This window comes from Erythrolamprus reginae, chromosome 8 (genome assembly GCF_031021105.1).
Source record: "Erythrolamprus reginae isolate rEryReg1 chromosome 8, rEryReg1.hap1, whole genome shotgun sequence".
NCBI classification, from domain to species: Eukaryota; Metazoa; Chordata; class Lepidosauria; order Squamata; family Dipsadidae; genus Erythrolamprus; species Erythrolamprus reginae.
The window spans coordinates 25,514,973-25,529,614 of NC_091957.1; the positions used below are offsets into that span (position 1 = coordinate 25,514,973).

At 52.3% G+C, this 14,642-nt stretch overlaps 2 protein-coding genes across 8 annotated transcripts in view; both read right to left on the minus strand.

Annotated features, from left to right (window-relative positions):
• Positions 1 to 1,440: 1,440 nt before the first annotated feature.
• Positions 1,441 to 6,574, minus strand: SLC25A34 (solute carrier family 25 member 34). Its single transcript, XM_070759364.1, has 5 exons — positions 5,609 to 6,574; positions 4,709 to 4,774; positions 2,992 to 3,144; positions 2,662 to 2,796; positions 1,441 to 2,544 (listed from the first exon to the last, which is right to left on the minus strand). Exons 1-5 carry the CDS (start codon positions 6,011 to 6,013, stop codon positions 2,368 to 2,370), a joined length of 936 nt encoding a protein of 311 aa, XP_070615465.1. The 5' UTR covers positions 6,014 to 6,574; the 3' UTR covers positions 1,441 to 2,367.
• Positions 6,575 to 8,880: 2,306 nt separating this feature from the next.
• Positions 8,881 to 14,642, minus strand: part of PLEKHM2 (pleckstrin homology and RUN domain containing M2) — a 36,279-nt gene continuing 30,517 nt past the window's right edge. For 4 of the 7 annotated variants that reach the window (XM_070759430.1, XM_070759433.1, XM_070759432.1 and 1 more), the window contains 5 exons: positions 12,484 to 12,549; positions 12,228 to 12,387; positions 11,928 to 12,107; positions 10,668 to 10,784; positions 8,881 to 10,027 (listed from right to left, as the gene is read on the minus strand). In XM_070759430.1, the coding sequence (XP_070615531.1) occupies positions 9,890 to 10,027; positions 10,668 to 10,784; positions 11,928 to 12,107; positions 12,228 to 12,387; positions 12,484 to 12,549 (661 nt within the window). In that variant the 3' untranslated portion in view covers positions 8,881 to 9,889. The remainder of the gene's footprint in view (positions 10,028 to 10,667; positions 10,785 to 11,927; positions 12,108 to 12,227; positions 12,388 to 12,483; positions 12,550 to 14,642) is intronic. The other 3 variants (XM_070759436.1, XM_070759435.1, XM_070759434.1) reach the window with 1 other exon arrangement.

Sequence of the window (14,642 nt, forward strand, 5' to 3'; positions counted from 1 at the left end):
GGCTGACTCGTTTGCCGAAACAAAGAGCCTTTATTATTATTTACAACAGAAACGGGGGATGAGCCCTCAGCTGATTCTCAGCCGTAGTCCTGCAGTGCCAGGCCAGGTGATGTGAGGGTAGGGTGGTGCTGGGGGGGGGGGTGTCACACACGAGGCCAGGGCTATCCGGTTCAGACCAGCCATTCTTATCAGCCCCACCTTCTTCCGCCTCTGAACTTGGGCCCTTGGACCCAGTGCCTGAGCCGTAACCAAACCTGGCTAATTTTGCCAACTAAACTTTGCCCGACCAGCAAGGCAAAGGGAAAAAAACAAAAGATGCTTCCAACGAGCGACCCATAAATCTGGGGTGGAGGGGAACCCAATGCCCTTTTCCTTCCTGTGGGAGGCGCCGTCTACAGCCAGCCTTTGTCCACAGTGGCCTCCCTGCCCCTGCTGGAGATGGCCTTGTTTTGGGACTGGCACTTGGACACTACTCAACCTCAGGAGTGGTTGTAACCAATCCCTCCTGTGCTCCCAGCCTCCTGCCTTCTCATGGCTCCTCAAGGTCGGAAGTGGCAATGAGGCCGCTCTCAAGCTCTGGGCCTGCCTCCGTCCTAGGACGGCTCCCCCACTGCCACTCCAGTACAGACTTCAGCATTTCTTCAGGTCCCATAAGCTGACTGGCAGGGCTGAGGGAAAGGGCCTTCTCTGTGGTGGCTCCAGTCCTCTGGAATCAACTCCCCCCACCCAGAGATTAACACTGCCCCCCACCCTCCTGGCCTTTCAAAAGGCATTAAAAACACACATTTGCCGGCAGGTCTGGGGCCATTGAACGTGTACATTCTGCTCCGGCTGTGTGGTATCTGATGAATTCTGGTTGGTTTTTTAATGTTCAGGGTTTTTAAAATTTGCAATCCTTTTAATTTTGTTCGCTGCCCCGAGTCCACTGGAGAAGGGTGGCTTATAAATGTAAATAAATAAAGTTCCAAAACAGGAAGGGCCCCTCTACAGGAAACTTTACTTTCCCCCCTCATCTCTCAGAATCCCCCCCTCTCTTTTTTCCCGCCTTTTCCTTTCCTCCTTTACCCGATTTACCTTCTGTGGGAAAAACCGGAGGCTTCAACCCGAGAGAAGCCGCTGAGGACTCTTGAAAACAGAGAGATGCTCGCCCCTCCGCCCCTCTGGCACCTGCCTTTCTAATTCTGGCCCTGGAGCAAGGGTGACGTGCTAACAGTTTGGCCTGGTTTGGGAGTTCCAGTAGTGGTGGTGACTGGAGAACAGGTAGTGGTGGCAGCGTGAGGCTCTACCTACCCACCCACCTACCCGGATGCCGCCATTTTGTCTTGTTTTTAACCCTCTGTGTATGCACAAAGCTTTCTGCACTTCTCTCCCCCCCCCCCCCCCAAGTTTTCTTTATGGTTTTCTGTCTTTAAACATATAATTTCGATACAGATCAGCACCCAAATTTCATACATTATTATTATACATCTATTTACAGTATTTCAAATATTTACATTATCTCATATCTTGGTCTTCCTTTCACATTGTCTCACAATCGTTCCGTTGTTGATGTTGTTGTTTTTTAAATCCAGTTGTTCTATTTGATCCACACTTCATAATTCAAATTATTTTGTCTTTTTAGTTCTATTGTCAACATGTCCATTTCCGCACACCTGTATATTTTATCCATCAACATATTTTCCGTTGGAATTTTATCATCTTTCCAATGCTGTGCGTAGGAGATTCTTGCTGCCGTAATTATATGTATTAATAAATATTGTATGTTTTTGGGGTGTTGTTTTCTTGTTATCCCTAATAGAAAGAATTTTGCAGTATATTCTATTTGCCTTTCTGTAATCTGTGGCAGCTAATATGTACCTTTTTCCAATAACCTTTTGCATCGGGGCATAACCATCACATATGAAAGAAGGTACCTACATTTTTTTTGCATTTCCAACAGGTTGAATTTGAATTTGGCTCCATTTTAGCCCATCCTGATGGTGCTAGGTGCCATCTATAAAACAAAATGTGCACTTTTGAACCAGTAGGGAAGTAGATTTTACCGCTGCCCTGGAGTGTAAGTCAAATGTGTGTTTGTGGTGGGGGATGTCTCCTGGGGGCACAGGAGTAAAATCCAGTCTGCTTGGAAATCCTTTCTCAGGTGGTGAATTTCAGACCGACACCCCCACCACCACAAAAAAATAGCGGTGGTTAAAGCTCCAACTTTGCTTGAAGGTTACAACTGGCTCTGCGACATCCTGCATTCTCCGACTGCTGTCACTACTCCGTATCTGGACACAACCGCAACGGACAAATCTCCTGGTTCCCCCCATGCCTCCGCAGTCCTGCTGTCTCTGGGGCTGGAGGCTCCTGAGCAGTCTGGAGTCATTAGGTGGCCTGCTGCCAGTAGGTGAACCTCCTCAGTTCATCCCAGAAGAGAAGGCTGAGAATGGTGTGTGGTCCCAGGCGGAGGTAAGCGGGGCCAAAGCCCTTATACAGGGCCAGGACGCCTTCCTTCCCCGAAACCCGCACGATGCAGTCGAAGAAGCCGCGGTAATGCTTGCCCTGCAAAGGGGGGGGGGAAGAGTACAGGGCCAGTTGACGAGGTAACGTTTTCCCCCCTTCCCAGTTCCACATTGAGCACCCACTACAAGCCAACTTCCTCCATGGCGACAGCCTCACCGTGCCTGTTTCATCCACCGGCTGGTTGTAGAGCCGTGTGCTCACCACATCGAAGGGAGTCATAGCCACGGCGACAGCCACACTGCTGATCATGCCCCCAGTAAGGGCCACCATCCAGCTGCCTTCTTTGAACCACTGGGGAAGCGAAAAACCAGAGAAACTGTCTTGGCAAGGACAAATCCACTGTCCGTGGGTCACCATGGACGCTCGAGAATGGGCCTAGGGAAACCAGGGTGGCCAGGAAAGGCCAAAGGGGAGTGCCCACAGGTGAACCAGATGCTGAGCAAAGGCCCACCCCATTCAAGGGACACACACACACAGCCTGCTCACCTGCTGCCTTGCCACCCACTCCCTGGCGGAGGCAAAGGTGGCCAGCTGCACCGAGGAGCCCACTGTGACGCGAGGCACTGCTCCGCTCACACCACGCCACAGGCCCAGCAGCCCTTCCCGCTTATAGATGGCCTCAAAGGCCCCGGAAATGCTCTGGAAAGCGGCAGGAGAAGACAAGCAGCTCAGCCCAGTGCCCCTTCCTCGGGCCAGGCCAAAGGGGGGCAGGGGTGCTGAAAGAGGAGGGACTTTTCTAGCCTGCAGGATCCACCCTTTCACTGCAGGGCTGGCCTTGATCCTAGAAAGGACTAGGAAAATGGCACCCGACGGCATTAGGCTGACCCCTGCCCTGTCAGCAAGGCCCACGTAAAAGTCCTAGCTTCAAAGATTCCTCACCAAGGAAGTGCGTCCTTAACAGACAAAATGGCGGAAGGACCAGACTCTGCCTAGGACAGTGATGGCAAACCTTTTTAGGTGCCAAAAAGCTGTGCGTGCGCGATAGCATACGTGTGCATGCCCAACTCATAATACAATGCCCTCCCTCTGCGCATGTGACAACCCCTGCACTGTCCCTGTGCATGCGCACAATCCCCCACACTGCCATCCCATGCATGTGCACAAGCCTCACTGAAGCCTCCAGACTTCTGATAGGCCCGATGGGCCATTTTTCACTCTCCCCAGGGTTCTGGAGGCTTTGCTGAAGCCTGGGGCGAGGGAAAACGGCCGAAAAGAAGGCTGAAAATCAGCTTACTAGAGTGCACATGGACACTGGAGCTGACATAGCGCAATGCCTCACATGCCTCAGATATAAGAACCTAAGAAGAGCCCTGCTGAATGGAGTCCAGCATTCTGTGTCACACAGTGGCCCACCAATTGTCCATGGGGATCTTGAACAGAAGGAGAAGGCAAAACCCTCCCTTGACCCCCAACAAATTGTACTCAAGGGAATCCTGCCTGCCTCAACCAACACAGAGGTGGCACATGGACATCTGTTTCAATAACCACCGATACACTTGGCATCCATGAATCTGTCTAATCCTGCCTTGAAGCTATCAAGGCTGACAGCTGTCGACTTTTTCTGGAAGGGAATTCCATAAACCAACGACACTCTGGCTGAAGAAATATTTCCCTTTATTTGTCCTCACTTTCTATGGCTCTGCGGGCCACCTGTAGCACCAGTGCTATAGGTTTGCCATCCCAGGCATAGGATGATTAGCTGGTTGGGTGTGGGAGACTGCTGTGAGGTAGGCTGTTTGGGGACCTCGCCAGCAGCCAACCAGAAGGACGCTTCCATCCCAAGGTCAGCTGTTGCCAGCTCCGGGGACAGGTCAGGTGGGCCGACTAGCCATGCTGGACCACTGCAGCTGAGAGCGGAGATTTTATCAAGCCAACGTGTTGAGATTCCCACAGAAAGTCATCCCCTCAGGTCGGGACAGAAGCTGACGCAGCTGCTGTGTTTTGCCTGGTGACCGATCGGCCTCCCCTCACCCTCTGTCCTGCTTGGCAACACTCCAGGTCGCGAGGCCTCCCTTGGAAGGAAGCTCAGCGCAAGGGAGGCTCCTATCCAAGGACTGGGGCTAATCAGACCTGACCCCTGGCAGCAGCACCCCCGGCACTCCCACCACCCCAGGAAGGTCCTGCAAAGCGCCAAGGCTTCTGCCAAGATGGACCAAGAAAGGCCTCCCAACCAAAACCTGTGCCGAGCGAGATGGCCTCGGACCTTGTGGTTGTGCTGGTGTCCCACAGCCACAGCAGCCGCCGTCTGTGCTTGCAGATGTGTCTTCACCTGCAAGGAGAAAGCAAACATGTCGAGGATGGGACGGGATGGGGGAAATGAACTCTCCCCCACTGACTGCACATGGTCTTTGTGGAAGCCTCATGCTAACCCTGCCGAGGACAGAGAGATTGCACCGGCTTCCCTCTTCGGGGATACCAAGCGGAAGGAACACTGACACCCCACCTGGGCCCCACAGGTGCCTTCTTTTGGGCTCCCTCCCCAATGGGGCTGCACAGGAGGGCTGCTGCCTAATCAATAGCACCCCTCTCTCGCAGGGAACACTTAGAGCAAAAGCCGGCTTTTTGCAAAAGCAGGGCCTGCACCAAGGGGAAGGGCATCATGCCCAGATTGCACTGGGCCACCGCAGGGCTGGTTTTTTGGGGATAAAGTTTCTCTCTAGACAGTTCTCTTGGGCTGTAAATTCCCCGGGCAACAGCCCTGCATGCTTTTTAAAAGCTCTCTGCACCTCCCTGGCGAGAAGCTGAAAGACGCACCACTCTAGCCAGCCTCCACGCCTGTACCTTCGCAGGCAGCAGAGGAGGGGACTCTGGTGCCCACAGAAGCACCCTTGGGGAAATGGGACTCCCTTGAAACCGCTACAAAGAGGCGCCTCCAGTCGCACCAGCCCCTCAGAGGCCACAGCAGTGGGATCGTTCCCTCCGCCCCCCAGCTGGCCTGCTGGAGAGGATCTCTGAGATACTGAAGCCCTTGCTATGAAATGGGGGTGCAGCCACAGATGGCACATCAAGGGAGGGAACCACACAGGAGATGCTGGGCCCTCCCACTTCTGCAATGACCGAAAGAGGCAAGGGCTCTGCCCGGGAGACCCTCCAAGAGGCTTACCAAATAGGCCGGGCTGCCAACAAAGGCTCCCAGCGCCCCAGCCACAGCTCCGGCTGCCAAGGTCCCTCCTGGATGCTGGGTCAGTCCGATATCTTCAGTGTGGGAGTAGAAGCCGAATCGCACACCATTCATCAGCCCCTGGTACAAGAGTCCGGCCGCCAGTCCTTTCTGCAGACCCCGGAGTCCATCGGCCTGGCTGACGGCCACCATGGCCTGCAGCACCCCTCGGTAGTGGCGAGGGTACGTGCCCCGGGAACGGAGCTCCCCCTGCAGCTGCAGGCGTGTCTTCACCACCTCCAGCGGATTGGTGAACACACAGGCCATGCAGCATGCTGTGGCTCCCAGGACAAAATCCACCGGGGGAGAGAGAGAGGCCACTGCCGGGCGGCGGGGTGAAGGCTCCATGGATTAGCTGCCACCGAACCAGGCAGTGAGAAGGGACACGAGGCCTTCCACCCTCCAAGCAGCAGCCTTGCAGTAGTAGCCCCGACAGGATGCGAGGGCCCCCCTTTCTTCCCACGGCTGGCATTGATGACCCCAAGGGCCAGCCCGAGCCGTCTTGAGCCTGCCCAGCATTGGCAGCTCTGGCTCTCTGCTCCAGCCCGAGCTGTGCCTCCCTCTGGGTGAAACCAGATCAGCCAGGGCCTTTATTTGTTGCTCCACCAGTGGGCTGAGTAGGGGAGGGAAGCAGGTGGCTGCATGTAGGAGAAAGGTCACCCGTAGCTGAGTCCACCCACTGTGGCCAGGGCCAGCCCCTCCACACGGCCTCCTCCTCCCTCCAGAGCTGGCTCCAAAGCCTGCCAGCTCCACCCGCTTCTGGCCCAGGGAAAGAGGCCGTTTCTGGAAGCAGCCGCATCGCCGCCACCCCCCCTCCGTTCCCAGCTCTGATGAGTGACAGGATAGTTCTCTTGCCCAAAGAGCAGCCATTCTTTGAGGCAGGGCCCTCAAAATACACCTTCCGCCGGCAGAAGCGGTGGTCAAATGCTACCGGAATGCCCCAGTGTGGCAGTATTGATAGCGGCAGCCGGCAGTGGTTCAGAGAACCAGTGACGATAGTAGCATGAGGCTCCGCCCACTTTCTCATATGTCACCATTTCCTTGTTTTTGTTTTACACACTGTGTGTGAACAAAGTCTTCTGTGCATGCGCAGAGGGTGAAAAAGCGTGCTTGATGGGTGCGTGTGTGTGCACATCTGAGCCAGTAGGGAAGGCAAGTAGATTTCCCTGCTGTGCAGGCAAGTCTGCTGCTAACAACTGATCCCATGGGGGGGCGGGCAGGAGGGGAAAACAAGCAAAGCCGGGGGGGGGGGGGTTAAAGTTGCTGGGGGGGGCACACCTCCACTGTTGGCACACCGATCTGAGAACACGGGCAGCCAACCCTGGTTGAGCAGCTGCTCCACGGTTCAAAAAGCACAGTTGGTTAGTCTCAGACTCTCGGAGGAATCGGACTATTATAGAATTTGGAATAGATTTTACAATTGGCTAGAAATTAGGAATCAAAAGTTAAGAAAACAGTTAAAGCTAAAACTTGAATGATAAAATATTCATGTACATATAGGAAACTCGGTTAAATTACAATGACTAAAAAAAAAGTACCAACTTAAATGGTGATGCAGGTACCCTAAAATATATTGTATAGTATTCTTGAGGTTGATATTTGTACATATTCTGTATTTGTTCAATTTGATTTTTCTTAGTTTTCGTTTTAAAATTTTTGTTTTGTATGTGTATGTTGTATTTGTGTTTTTTAACATTGCAAAACTAATAGAGACTATTTTAAAAATAGTTTTAGCATTTACACTTATATACCACTTCATAGTGCTTTTACAGCCCTCTCTAAGCTGTTTACAGACTCAACCCTATTGTCCTCAACAATCTGGGTCCTCATTTTACCCACTTCAGGATGGAAGTCTAAGTCGATCTTGAGCCGGTGGTGGGATTTGAACTGTTGAACTACAGCTATCAGTTAGCTGAGGCAGCCTGCAGTGCTGCACTCTAACCACTGCACCACCTAGTCTCATGAAGGGTGGGGTAGGGGAAGGAGGCCGCATGACAGTCCCCCGACCTTCCCCAAGCTGGAGAGGGAGCCCTCCTATTCCAAGTAACGAAGACTCCCTACTTTTTTGGGCCCACGGAGTCTCGCCCCAAGATAAACTTAGAGGGACCTTGTGAAAATTGGCTTCCCTGCAGCTAGCGCTGCTGAGCAAGAGATTTGGCCGGTGTCTCATCAGCCTCATTAACAAATGATAGTTCTAGCACTTAGACTTATATACCGCTTTACAGCCCTCTCTAAGCAGTATTAGAGAGTCAGTTGCTTGCCCCCTCCCCAAAATCTAGGCCCTCATTTTACCAATGTCAGAAGGATGAAAGGCTGAGTCAATCTGGAGCCGGTTGGAATTGAACTGTTGGCAATGGGCAGTGTTAGCCTGCAACACTGCATTCTAACTGGAGGGAGGGAATAGCCTTTAGACTTATATACTGCTTCATAGCCCTCTCTATGCAATTGAGAGTTAGTCTCTTGCCCACCAACAATCTGAGTCCTAATTTGACCCACCTTGGAAGGATGAGCTAATCTTAAGCCGGTTGGTATCGAACTATTGGCAATGGGCAGAGTTAGCTTGTAATACTGCATCCTAACCAGAGGGAAGGAAAGAAGGAAGGAATGTCCCTTAAACTTATGTACCGCTTCACAGCCCTCCCTAAACGGTTATCAGAGACAGTCTATTGCCCCCCAACTATCTGGCTCCTCATTTTACCCACCTCGGAAGGATGAGTCAACCTTGAGCTGGTCAGGATCGAACTCCTGGCAGTGAGCAGAGTCAGCCTGCAATGCTGTATTCTAATCTTTTGTGCATCATGGATGGATGGAAGGGCAAAAGTACTTGGATTTATATATCATTTCATGGTGCTTTTAAAGCCTTTTCTAAGCGGTTTACAGAGTAATCCTCTTGCCCCCTACAAACTGGGTTCTCATTTTACCGACCGCGGAACGACAGAGTCAACCTCGAAGATACTGGACATCGGCTCTGGCCCAGGGTCTTGAGCAGGCACCTCTGCAGGCTTGGCTGTAGGAAGCAGATCTGAGGAACTGAGAGTTCTGAGAAGAGGCTGAAAAATGTCGGTATTTGGACGTCGTTTCCAGCCACCCTCCGGGAGAAGCTACCTATCTCTAGGGCCTGGTAGCAAGCGAGGCCCAGGCTGAGCCAAGCAGGAGGCCTGAGGCACCGGAGGAAATTCTTGGGATGGCGGCTGAGTGAGCAGGCAGGTGCGTAGTGCTGTATATCGCCAAGTTGCCTTTATTAGAAGGGCTGGCCACGTCTTTCCAGGCACACCGTGCCACGGAAGCCCCTCCTGGGAGAAGGCTCCCGCGGGAACACATATAGTACATTAGCAGGTCTCGTTTGTTAAAATTAAAGAGTCTAAAAATAAGAAAAGCTGTTTTTCTTTAAAAAAAAACAATGAACAACCCAGGCAAACTATAACTACAACTACTCCTAGCCCGACTGTTTGAAAGATTAAACTGCACCCAAAAGGTTGGGTGGTCAGTCTGTGCGCAGAACACTCTGTGAGCCGTTGCCCCGCTTCCCCCAGAAGGACCCTCCACTCCAAGCGGTGGGACCCACTCTCCCACCTCCTCTACCTCCTGGCCTACTGCCCAATTGCCGACCAGAGGCTCTGCTGCCAGGGAGCAGGGCGATGGGCCAGGGGGAGCCCTGGCGGCTCCTTCCTAGCTCAGTGGAGGTGGATTTGGGGGCGTGAAGGGGGCCGTGACAGGTAGCACAGAAGCCGAGATGGGCAAACGGGGACCAGGACGTCGCGCAAGACAGGTTGGCGGCCTTGGACAAAAGTAACACATGCGGGGGTCCGGCGAGAGGGTGGGGATGCAGGCTGGGCTCCAGCACCTAAAAGATGTCCAGCGGCTGGCCACATGAATCCACCTTGTGCAGATGCCTCTCCCCACTGGCACCCTAACGTCTCCATTCTTCTTCGTGGCTGTTCCACTGTCTCCCAGACCCGTCCCGTGCCGGAGCGGCCCAGAGCTCCTACCTCCCCCTTGTATCCAGAATCCCTACTGAGATGCAGCCCATGGGCGGTCCAGCCTTGGTACCAACACGTCGCTGTGCGAGGCGGGAGTTCGGTAGCAGCGGTAGCAAACAGACCCCCCTGCGGGGCTCGTGGAGTGTCCAAAGCAAGCGAGGCCCACAGCCCTCCCGCCCCAGGTCCCCCCCACCCTCGTGAGCCCGCCTGGTGGGATCAGGCCTTTCTTCGCCTCCTCGGGAGGCTAACACCATGGGTCCCGGGAAGCCCGGCCACGACACAGACTGTCACTCCGCTGCCACGTGCTGTGGATCAGGCTCAGGGCATCCTCGCATTTCTTCCGGATGGAGTTGTCCTCGAGGGCCTTGTGCAGAAGATCCACCTGCAGACAGAACGGGTATAGTATTCCTTGTGTAGGTCAAAGGTCATACTGATGGGCAAGCCCAGATGTGACCTGAAGCCTCACATGAGTGCTTGGTTTACATTACGCTGTTAGCATAAGTTAGCATGTGTTTTGCTCAGGCTTTGCAATTACAGATTTCTGGGTAGGCCTGGAAAGTTCAGGGGAAGTTCATGTTCTCAGGAACAGACAGTGTTGTATGAGATCATGAGAAGGGATGGGAGTACTAGATGGTACCATTAGACAAATTCCTTTGCCTAGCTTTCTCACAGGTTTCCTGTAAACTCCTATCATATACCTGCTGCCTTATCTATGATATTGGCATGCTTATGAATTACATCATCATGTAAAACTGCACAGGTGTACTAGCTGCATTAGGTCATAGAGAACAGATTATAAAAGGGTGCTGTGTGAAATAAGTTAGGATAAGTTGTCTCTTTTGGCTTCTTGGCTTTTTTCACTAATAAAGTAAGGCCTTTGGCTTTTTTCACCCTGCAATGATCTTTGTCTATCCTTGAATTCTTCACAACACAACAAACGGAGTGGGGGGGGAGGAGCTGTGGGGGGGGAGAGATGTGAGACATCTGCAGAGCCAGGCCACCCGCCGTGTGTCCAGCCTAACCTGGTAGGTGCTCTTCCACACAGCGTCCAGCGCCAGCAGGAACCGCTCCAGCTCGGCTGGGCAGCTGAAATAGAGGACCCACGGGGGCACGTACTGCTTTTGGTCCTGGGCGAACTCCTAAAGGGGAAGGAGAGGAATGCTACGTTGAGACCTTGGGCTTCTTGACGCAGGAGGGGCCAGAGCCTCGCTTAGCAAGCTGCACCAGACAGGCCTGGCAAAGTCCCCAGGGAGCTCCGAGAGCGCAAGGAATATTTATGTATTTTATTTATTTGATCAAATTTCTATGCCAACCTTCTCCTGGGACTCAGGGTGGCTCACAGCAAAAAATACAATACAAAAAGAAATCTAATATTGAAATATAGGTACTAAAAAACTCGCTACTCAAAACATAAAAATCTAATTTAATTCTAAAAACCCCTACGTTTATGAAACAGACATCCACATTCACCCTAATTATTCTTCATTAATGGGCCGGGGATATTATTTTATATTATTTTTTTTAATGTGTAGGGATTTTAAGAATTAACATTAAATCAGATTATGTTTTTGAGTAGCAACATTTAAATACACTGCTAAAAAATAAATAAAAGGAACACTCAAATAACACAACCTAGATCTGAATGAATGAAATATTCTCCTTGAATCCTTTGTTCTGTCCAAAGTTGAGTGTGCTAACAGCATGTGAAATTGATTGTCAGTGTTGCTTCCCAAGTGGACAGTTTGATTTCATAGAGGTTTGATTTACTTGGAATTATATTGTGTTATTTAAGTGTTCCCTGTAGTTTTTTGAGCAGTATATTTAAATATTAAATTTCTTCATATATTGTATTTTTTGTTGTGAGCCGCCCTGAGTCCCTGGAGAAGGACGGCATAGAAATATTACTACTACTACTACTACTACTACTACTACTACTACTACTAATAATAATAATAATAATAATAATAATAATAATAATAACAATATAATAAAAGTTCTTAGTGCCCCTAGGCCTGTCAATAGATATGTGTTTTCAGATCTTTGCGAAAAACTGGGAGGGTGGGGGTGTAGCCAAACATTCTAGCATTCATCATAGAGAAGGCTCTTCCCCTAGGCCCCGCCAGATGGCACTGCCTGGCGGACGGGACCTGGAGAAGGCCGACTCTGTGGGACCTGACCAGTCGTTGGCATACGTAAGGCAGAACACGGCCCTGTAGGTAATCTGGTCCCATGCCATGCAGGGCTTTATGCTGCCTTTTCCTCTTCCTTCCTTGAAGACTCACCAGGAGACAATATTCCCGCCCAGGCTCTGTGGAGACGGAAGCCACCTCCGCCAGCTCCGCAGTAGCCAGCGAGCGGAAGAAGCTGGTCTGGCAGTCCTCGTGGCAGGTGAAGAGTTTCTGCTCCGTCAATACCAGGCAGCAGGGGACGCATGGGGCAGGGGCCACACCCTGGGGAATGACCTGGGTCGGAAAGAGGGCCAAGCCACCATTGGAGCTTCTGAGGGCCAGAGGTCCCCGCTCCTAGTAGTCTTCCCTTCCGGTCAACAAGGCAGCACTACCCAATCCCAAGGATGGCCTCACCCCTTGGGAGACCGCCTGGCATAAGTATTGGATCCAGTCGGCCATCTCCTCTTCATTTTCGGCGCACAGCTCCAGGGATGGGCGCTCGCTCAATATGACCTGGAAGGAGTGGGGCCGATCTGTGGCGCTTGATCTCCGGCAACCGCCGCACTGCTCCCCCCTGCAGTGGGACAGAGTTTGGGACAAATGAGATAGAGGGGCCAGAGTAGGGCGGAGGAGAGGAGGGCTTGGGAGCCTGTCTACATCTGGGACTCACCCCATATTCACAGACAGCAGCGGAGTGACATCTGTCCGGTCCGAGTACAGGTATAAGATGCCGTTGCTGCAGAGAGAAGGCAGAAACAGATTGATTGATTGATTAGACTTATATGCCGCCATTTTCCGAAGACTCATGGCGGCTCACAACATATATAAAAAACAATACAAAAACAGTTCCAAGCCCAATTATAAAATTAATCTTATCAAAGATGCTGGGAAAGGGCCACTCCCTGTTCAAAGGACAGGAACTTTGAATTAGCATACAAGTATGAAAACAAGTAATTCCCTCGACACTGTCAAACTTTTTACTAAGTCTGCACTTCTATTTCTACTAGTTTTTTATCATCATTCCTATCACCTATTTCCTCCCACTCAGGACTGTATGACTGTAACTTGTTACTTGTATCCTAAGATTTTTATTAATATTGATTGTTACCTCATTGCTTATTTGACCCCTATGACAATCATTGTGCTGTACAACATGATTCTTGACAAATCTATATTTTCTTTTACGAACATTGAGAGCATATGCACCAAGACAAATTCCTTGTGTGTCCAATCACACTTGGCCAATAAAGAATTCTATTCTATTCCATTCCATTCCACTCTATTCTCCCTCTGTCTTCTTAGAGCAGCGTTTCCCAACCGGTGTGCCGCGGCACAGTAGTGTGCCGCGAGACATGGCCAGGTGTGCCGCGAGAAGCTCAAGCTGGGCGGGGCGCTGCCGGCGCCCCTGCCTGAGTGTCGTCCTGTGGGTGGTCTTGGGCTTCACAGTCGCTTCCTGGTTCCCTCTCCTCCCACCGCCTGTGTCTCCCGCCGTCGCCTCCCACCAAGCCGTCGCCCGTTGCCGTGGGTTCCTCGAGTGGGAGCTGCCGCTTCCCTCCGTCCAGCTCAGCCACGCTGCCGTAGAAAGCACAGAGGTTATTGCCACCGCTTCTGCCTCCATTCAGGGAGCCACCGTGGTCACCGCGCCTTTTCCTCTCGCTCAGCTCAACCACGGTGGCTCCCTGAGTGGAGGCAGAGGTGGCGGCAATAACCTCTGTACTTTCTACGGCAGCGTGGCTGGGCTGCCTGGAAGGAAGCGGCAGCTCCGAGGAATGAGGCGCTGGCGGTAGACACAGGCGGAGGGAGGAGAGGGAACCAGGAAGCAACCGTAAAGCCCCAGACCAGCCACAGGACGACCTTCAGCCAGGGGCACCGGAACCGCGCGCAGCCATGGTGGGAGCAGCATGAGGTAGCAACAAGGCGCGAGGACAAGCAGGCAGCTTGGCGGAGGGGAAGCGCTGAGGGGCTCTCCTCCTTCCCCACCCCCGCGCTTCTCTCCCGCCCTGGCTTTCGCTTCGCCCCATGATTTCCCCGCAATTTAATCCAGGCCACCTCTTGCCTCCTTTTGAACTGCGGGGAAATCTACGGGCAAAGCAAAAGCCAGGGCGGGAGAGAAGCGTGGGGGTGGGGAAGGAGGAGAGCCCCTCAGCGCTTCCCCTCCGCCAAGTTGCCTGCTTGTCCTCGCGCCTTGTTGCTACCTCCTGCCTTTTTCCAGGGGCCTTTGGAAGGCACCCAGGGAAGGGGGGGGATTGGGGGTGGCTGCAGCGGCTTCTCGTCCTCCTCATCCGGCTGCTAATGCCCGCCCGGCCCCTCTTGCAGTCCCTTCACGGAGCGCTTTCGTCCCAGGCTGTCAGCGAAAGGGCTGCAGGACAGGCGGGGCAGGCGTTCTTCTCACAGCTGAGGCAGAATTTGGAATGTCGGGTGTGTGTGCGTGCGGGCTCCGCATCCCCCTGCCACCCGGAATATTTAAAATAAGAAAAACCTTCGCCGGCCTCCGCAGAGAAGAAAGGAAGAGAGAGAAAGAGAGACAGAGCAAGAGAGACATAGCAAGAGAGGCAGAGAGAGAGAGAGAGCAAGAGAGACATAGCAAGAGAGGCAGAGAGAGACAGAGAAAGAGAAAGAGAGAGAAAGAGAGCTAGCAAGAGAGAGAGAAAGAGAGACAGAGAAAGAGAGAGAGAGAGAGAAAGAGAGAAAGAAAGAGAGAGAATGAAAGAGAGATAGCAAGAGAGGCAGAGAGAGCAAGGGAGAGAGAAAGACATATAGGGAGGGAAGGAGGGAGAGAAAGAGAGCAAAAAAGAGAGGAAGAAAGAAAGAGGGATGGAGAGAGAGAGA